Source organism: Anoplophora glabripennis, unplaced genomic scaffold, assembly GCF_000390285.2.
Source record: "Anoplophora glabripennis isolate ALB-LARVAE unplaced genomic scaffold, Agla_2.0 scaffold1092, whole genome shotgun sequence".
Classification (NCBI taxonomy): Eukaryota; Metazoa; Arthropoda; class Insecta; order Coleoptera; family Cerambycidae; genus Anoplophora; species Anoplophora glabripennis.
The window spans coordinates 89,499-97,465 of NW_019417213.1; the positions used below are offsets into that span (position 1 = coordinate 89,499).

Consider the following 7,967-nt stretch of genomic DNA (forward strand, 5'->3'; position numbering starts at 1 on the left):
ATTTTAACGTCAGATATGGGGTCAAATAATTTACTTCTCGCAGAATTGTTAGGAGTTAGTGAAGAAAAGCCATATTTTTTTATTGAAAATTTGAAAATAACGTATATGTTTGACATTCCTCATATAATTAAAGCTATCAGAAACAACCTTCTAAAATATGACTTTATTTACAAAGAAAATAAGATTTCTTGGCAGCATATCAAAAGTTTTTATGAACATGATAAGAATTATCCTATGAGAGGAGCACCCAAGCTTAGCGATTCACACATTTACCCTAATAATTTTGAAAAGATGAAAGTCAAATATGCTACACAAGTTTTCAGTGCCACAGTTTCATCCCAACTAAATTTATATATTAGGTTTGGTTTTATCCCCACAGAAGCTATAGGCACTTCCGAATTTGTAAATAGAATGGATAAATTATTTGATTTATTAAACTCTTCAAAAACATCAGGAACAAAGGAATATAACAGAGCCTTTAAAGGACTAGATTATCAAATGAATTTTTTAAATGATTGTTTAATATATTTTTCTGAACTTAACTTTTTTCATAATGATAAAAATATTACTAATAAAATAAAATGTTTTAAATATTTACGTCACTCTATAAGTGGTCTCAAATCATTATGGATTACGTTAAATGCCGCAAAATATGATTATTTTTTCACACGAAGAATTAACCAAGACAGTTTAGAGAATTTTTTTGGCACGATTAGAAGACAAAATGGAAACTGTGTGAATCCCACTCCGATTCAGTTCCAACGATCATTTAAAAAACTCATTTGTTTAAATTTATTTCACTCTGGCACTGAAAATTGTGAAGCAGACCCCGACTCAATTTTATTAAGATTAGCTGATATTCCAAGTGAACCGTTATTAGAGACAACTGAGGAATATCATGTACTCGATCCAGCCACTCGAATTAATGCAGATTATCGTACCGATGATATTTTACAAAAAAATTATGCAAGGTATATTTGTGGATATTTAATGAAAAAATCATTAATTTTACACTCCTGTGATATTTGTACTACATATGCCAAATCTCATGAAAATCTTGACGATTCATCTTTATATTGCTATTTTAGAGCTTACCAAAACAGCCAACTTGATATATTTGGTAATCTTAATATGCCTCATGATGATTTCGTTAATTTTATAACTTGCATAGAAATTATTTTTCAAACACATTTTGAGGAGTTTGTTATTATTAACAATATTGTAGCTCGATTTGTTAATAGGTCCATAGAAACAGTAAAGTATGTTCACCCTTGCTCAAATTTCCCTTTAAAATATGTTTTAAAATTATATATTAGAACTAGATTGTATTATACTTTAAAGAATATTAACAAAAATTTTATAAATGTAAACAAAAATAAGTTGATTATATGGCGTCACCAGTAGAAATATGTTTTATTTTTGTATTTCTTAAAAAAACACCAATATGAGCCCACATTTCATTAGCATAAAAAAATGCTATAAAATCATTCATTTATTCATTATTTCTAGCAGTTCTGGTACAGTTTCATCCGGTATAGTGGTTTAGGTCAATTGGGATAATTTTTCTGAAGCAATTCAAATTTGAAAACGTTTATTTTTAAATATTTAAGTAACTATATAAAAATATAATAATTTATATTAAAACCTATATTGTCGATAAAATACATAAATTGCAATTTCTGTGAGTATCAAAAATTTCAAATAGGTTTTTAATTTAGCTTCATTATATCATTAATCATCTAAAACCTTTTAAATAACTCGAAGAGCACAAACACAATCATGCTTTTCTTGATAACATATTAGTAATCATATAAATATCTATTTAATTTTTATTGTTGGTAAAAAAGTTTTATTTTTCATACAATGTACCTACATATCTCGATGATATACCAAACTTAACAAAATTCGAAAATTTTAAATACTCTACTGGATTATTGGACCAATTTTCCTAGATACATCTCTGACTTCTATTCCCAAAATATGGCGTCAAGGTTATTGAATTTAGTTTGGTTTTCTCAAGAGTAAGATATATTGCTGGTTGATATCTATGCTGTGACGAAACCATCACAATTAAAACTTATTAATGCTTTATGACAACAGTTTGCTACTAAAGTTAATTTATTGAGCATGAATTTGGGGAAAAACCACACAAAACAAAAAAAAATTAAAAGACGTATTTTTTTTATCGGCAGGAAAACATGTTTAGGGGTGAAATACATCTTCTAAGTTCGCCCCTGCTCAAAACAGATTTTTCTAAATATCTGGGGTTCTCGTCAATATTTTGGAACGAATCAAAATGCAAAATTACTTATAAAAAAACAGATGTTTCATTAGTGTTTTCGTGTTTGGGGGTTGCTACTCTTATTTTTTATTTCAGACTATATTTTTCAAACAATTTTTATAGGTATATAAAAAATTCATATTTGTTAAAAAAAAAATAAAAATATGATTATGTAAATAAATTGACAAAATTAATAAGTTCTCTTTTTAACGGGTGAACCTAGTGTGCGAAAAATTTCTGTGCTGACTAGAATTAACATTTTAAAATAAAAAGTTTTTACTTTTTCTCTAATCATACGAATAATTTTTTCTCTTGGTCTAAAACGGATTTAAACTGATGCAAACTACCCCTGCTGTTCATCCCCCGATAAACGGGTTCAGTAATTTCCATTTTGTTTCTTTCCAAAATATTTATTAGATTCCGAGATATCACGGATATACTGTGTTTGGGGGTGAACATCAGGGGTAGTTTGCATCTGTTTAAATCCGTTTTAGACCAAGAGAANTCTATGCTTAAGCCGGGGATTAGGTCGGTGATTAAAAGGAAAGAAAGGGATTCTTTACAGGTAGCCTTAATAAAGGCAGGTAGATCTTGCTCGTTGCAATGCACTTCACCTCACAAACAAACACGTCCGCTCAGCTCGGCTGTTCGCTCTGAACTGACATGCGCACCATTCCCTGTTTACTTGTCAAGGACAGAGCGATGAGGCTTTCCTTCCGGTCAAGATCCAAACAAAACTCATAGTATATAGATAGTATGTATATGCTTAACACAATCAAACTCGAGCTAACCGGGTTTGATGTGGTTTGGGTCGCCAAAAAAACCTTTTTGTGCCAGGACCAAGAAGAACCATAGAAGAGACAAATTACAAAGAAAAAACATCTCCTGTGGCCACGGAAAAACTTCGCAGTGACCCTGACGTACCCTATCCCCGGCCCCGCACCGGCCCACGAGTCACCGACTCAAAACTCAAAGGCCGCGTGCATTCCCTAGCTACAAGCTATTCCCAAAAACCCATTCCTCACGACGACTACCCTCTGGGGGGTTAGACAAGCCGGAAGAAAGAAAAAAGCTCGCAAAAAGGCGCGATGAGAATCCTAAAGAAAAACGACAATAATGACATTACCTGATAGCCACAGCAATCAACATATTGTTTTCATCGCCTACTGAACTCAAAGTTTTAAATCCGTGACAGTGCTACGCAAACCGAAACGTACAGACCTGCAAATAATTTTTTTTGTGGCCACAATAGTTCAAATAAATGTGCCAAATTTTAACGCGATCGGTAAAAGGGTTATGAAGTTATTAATTAAATTAGTATTATTTTTGACAACTTTGAAGGCCTGTAACTCAAAAACCAAAAAGGTTTTATTTAACTTTTTTTTCGTAGATCGTATTTATTTATCGTCGTGAATATGCAGTCATTGTCAGTGAAATTTGCGGACACCCTGTATATTGTTTAAACCCACATTGAATTGGTTGATAAGAGATAAGATAAATTATTTTAATTAGTTGACATCGAATACGTAAGAATGAACTTGAACAGCATCAGCTGTGCTATAAGAATACTTAACCTAAACCATAAAATAATTCCATCAACCCTTAATATTTTCAGATTTTGTCGTAACAATTTTACCAGCATAATGAATAAACCATCTGTTTATATTACACGTCAAGTTAACGAAGAAGCACTAGATATATTAAGGGAACAGTGAGTTAATATAAAATACCTAGATAAATAACTTTAAGAACGATTTATACTTCTATAACAAATTACAGTTGCGAAATTACATCTTGGACTGGAGAAGGTCCTGTCCCAAGAGACGAGCTTTTAAGAAAAATAGAAGATAAAAATGCGTTATTTTGTATGTTAACAGATCAAATAAATTCGGAAGTATTAAATAAGGCAGGAAAAAAATTACAGATTGTAGCTACAATGTCGGTTGGATATGATCATTTAGATGTCGACGAAATTAAAAAACGAAAAATAAAAATGGCTTACACACCAGATATTTTAACAGATGCTACAGCTGAATTAACCGTTGCATTACTTTTAGCTACTAGTAGAAGAATTTTAGAAGCAAATGAAGCAGCTAAAAATGGCGAATGGAAAGCCTGGTCTCCGTTTTGGTTGTGTGGTACAGGACTTCAAAATTCTACTGTAGGTATTGTTGGATTTGGTAGGATCGGCCAAGAAATAGCAAAACGACTTAAATCATTTAAACCAAAAAACATAGTTTATTACAATAGATCTGAAAAAGCTGATGAGGCTAAATTAGTCGATGCAAAACGGGTAACTTTTGACAAACTATTAGCAAAAAGTGATTTTGTTATTGTAAGTTGCTCTTTAACACAAGATACTCAGCATCTGTTTAATGAAAATGCTTTTAATAAAATGAAACGCACAGCCATTTTTGTAAATACTAGTAGGGGAGGTGTAGTTGATCAGGATGCTTTAATTAAAGCTCTTGAAAATAAAATAATTTTAGGTGCAGGGTTAGATGTTATGACACCAGAACCTTTACCATTGCACAATCCACTTTTTAAATTAAAAAATTGTGTTATTCTACCTCATATAGGTAGTGCCTGTATACAAACACGGAAAGAAATGGCTATCCTTTGTGCCAAGAATATTATTGCCGCTCTTAGAGGTGAAGAGCTACCGTCAGAATTAATAATTTAAATATATTTTAAATTTCATAATTCCAAGGGTTGATAAAACTTGGATTTTTTTATACAATGCCAACGATGGCTTGAATACAAAGCATAGACGAGTGTATAAAATAAGAATAGTTAAGGTATTGAAGTAACTCAACATAATAAAAAAAATCTTTATTCAACAAAAAATAAAATATATGTAACATACCTATACATGATTCTATGTGGGGATAATCCTGGCAAAAAAAAACAGACTGGTGACAATCCTAGACTTTATTTTTCATCACAGGAGCAATACCAATCCAGATACTGTTTGTCAACTGTCTTTGTTTATTGTTAAAGGAGTTGCCTTATTTATTTCTTTCTCATTATAATAACCTTTGTAATTGAGATATAGCCAGTGCCAGTACTATACAAGGTACTCTATATCATTATGTTTAAATTTTTGGAATATAGATTTAAGGTCAATTTTGTTAAGGAGAAAATGTAAATAAACAGATTTAAAGTTGTAAACCAAATAAATACTTTTCTTGGAAAAAAAAAATGTACCCGAGAATAGCAAGTTATAGTGATCCAGTTGGGTGGTATATCACCAAACCATAATCCTTTTATTTCTGGGTACAAGATTTAGACCATTTTCTACTTGTTTGTACTTTTCCACTTAATGTACACTGAAAATATTGATAGGATAAATAAAAAATATACTCAATGCACACCAAGTGCAAAAGAGGCAAGTAAATTAAAAATGCTGTTGGTACATGCACAAGTTGGAAACACTAGATAAGTTATTAGAGCGTACTCAGTAGATTTCCCAACAATTAAGAGAAGTGTGATATAACAATTTCATTTATTATGCGCCTAAAATTCATACATAAAGATATGGAACATATTGCATATTCATTTTGTTTTTTAATGTTTTAGGGGATATAAAATATTTAATTTTATGAGATATTTTATTGCAAGATAAAATTTGTACAACAAAATATTAATTTCATAATTAGATTTGTATGTATTACATAAGTACATATGTCATATATATTTAATTTACTGCATATATGTGGGTTATACTTTTGTAAATATAAATATTGAATACATTTTGTACATATTTTATTTTCTCCCAAAATATTTATACATAATTAGACAACTAAGTTAAGAAACAAAACTCTAAAACAAAACTCTAATTCGACGGGGATGCAATTACGAAAAAAAAAGTAATACTCTAGTTTTCAAGCTTACAAAACTTTTTTTTTTCATCAGGAAAATTAATTGAGAACTGTAATCAAAGTTGACATGAGTGGTGTCATTACCCTTGTATCATAACCTTTGTCACCGGTGAGGTCTAAGCCAACTCCACGCGTCATTTCCTAACTATTTTTTTAAAGTGACAAGCTACGTCCTTGCTCTTCTAGCTCGTACGTTGCGTAAGTATTATTTGCATTTACTTAGGTATATTTATTTTTGCTTCATTTTGAGAATAATAAACACTGGAAATAATGGAAACGCGATCAAAGGTATACCAGCAATAATGTGCAAATTGTTTGACTTTTGTAATTGTAATTTGTTGTTGTTTTTCAATAAATCTAAATCTAAAATAAAATTCACTATTCAGTTTAAGAGCAGCTTTTGGACAGTTTAAATGAGGCTGATTCTAATGCTCCTAACATGAAGCAAAGATGCCATGTTTGCCCCAGATCCGAGGACAAGAGTACTATTGTTTGTAAAACTTACAAAGAAAAAACTATTTGCAAGCCATACTCAATGTCGATTACTTATTATGGGCCCAAATATTTTCTAGTTTACTGAGATACAGTAAGGTTGCAGCATTGTCATTTTTCTCTTTATTTTTATTGTTTATGTTGATTCCAATTACAAATTTTTGGTTCCTATTTTATTAGAAAATAATAAGTTATTTAAAAGTTGGTTGTTTTATTAAATTTTAAGCCATTAGGTAAGTGCCTTAAAAATATCACTGAACAAGTTTTTTTTTTGTAAAAGATAATATTACCTAACAACCTGATTGTTTTAGTGATAATAAATACTTTTCATAATAATAATGTATTTTTTGCTATTGTGGATTAATATTTAAGTAATTTTCATAAATTGTTGCAAATATTATAAAACATTTATGGGGATACTTCTGGACCCCACGCGTCACTGTTATTTACCAAAAAGAAAGCGTGTACTTAAAGGTTAATACATACTTTTCGAAAAATGTCACATGAATTTGTATCATTATTTTTGTGAGTAGAATCATCTAATATATCATAGTTTCTGGACACCCCATATATATATATACATCATGCTATATTTCTGGCTTCCTTACAAAGAACAAACATATGGCTTCTACTAGAAATAAACGGAATATATCTATTCTCATCAAAGTATATTAACCGCCATCTATCGCTTTGACATCCCATATATTTGGTTTGAATGAAAAATATTTTCATATTTCACTATTCAGTGCTTAGGGATTCCTTTCAAAGTGCTGAATATGTGGACTCTTCCCAGTATATTTTTCCGTTTATGTGAACTCCAATATGTATATTATATTTTATCTTACAGTACATATGAAAACCAACGCTGTTGCCAAATTTCTTTGTTCTTCGCGACGTGTATATGTTCCGTATTCGGTCAATATTTGGTTCGATTTATATAAAAGACAGTCTCTAAATTGATAATGCGATGCGGTTTTATTTTAAATACCTGTACTATTTTTTACATTGTTATCAGTATATGTTATTATTAATTACTATTATTATTAAAATATCTTCTTAAATTTTTTGAAGCTTTATGCATATTGCTCTAGTGGTTTTTGAGATATACATAATTTAACAAAAATTGACAAAATTTGATCGCCAAAACCACTGAAGCAATATGCACAAAGTATAAAATTTATGTACAAGTATATTGCCGTAAATGAAATGGTAGATATCCTTAATTAAACTTCTTTATGTACAGAGATGGATGGTTAACGCACTAAATTTACACCCTGTATATTTTGAGAGGCTCTTTCTATTTTTTCAAACGT

General features: G+C 30.4%; 1 protein-coding gene across 1 annotated transcript; it reads left to right on the forward strand.

The window, feature by feature from the left end:
• Positions 1-3,764: 3,764 nt before the first annotated feature.
• LOC108912547 (glyoxylate reductase/hydroxypyruvate reductase) lies at positions 3,765-6,033 on the forward strand. Its single transcript, XM_018717798.1, has 2 exons — positions 3,765-3,992; positions 4,061-6,033. Exons 1-2 carry the CDS (start codon positions 3,814-3,816, stop codon positions 4,962-4,964), a joined length of 1,083 nt encoding a protein of 360 aa, XP_018573314.1. The 5' UTR covers positions 3,765-3,813; the 3' UTR covers positions 4,965-6,033.
• Positions 6,034-7,967: the final 1,934 nt, after the last annotated feature.

Bases quoted from the DNA above. Each gene is read 5' to 3' on its own strand.
- LOC108912547 (XM_018717798.1), top strand. From the start codon at position 3,814: ATGAACTTGAACAGCATCAGCTGTGCTATAAGAATACTTAACCTAAAC. The intron at 3,993-4,060 runs GTGAGTTAATAT...AACAAATTACAG, and splicing joins CTAGATATATTAAGGGAACA to TTGCGAAATTACATCTTGGA.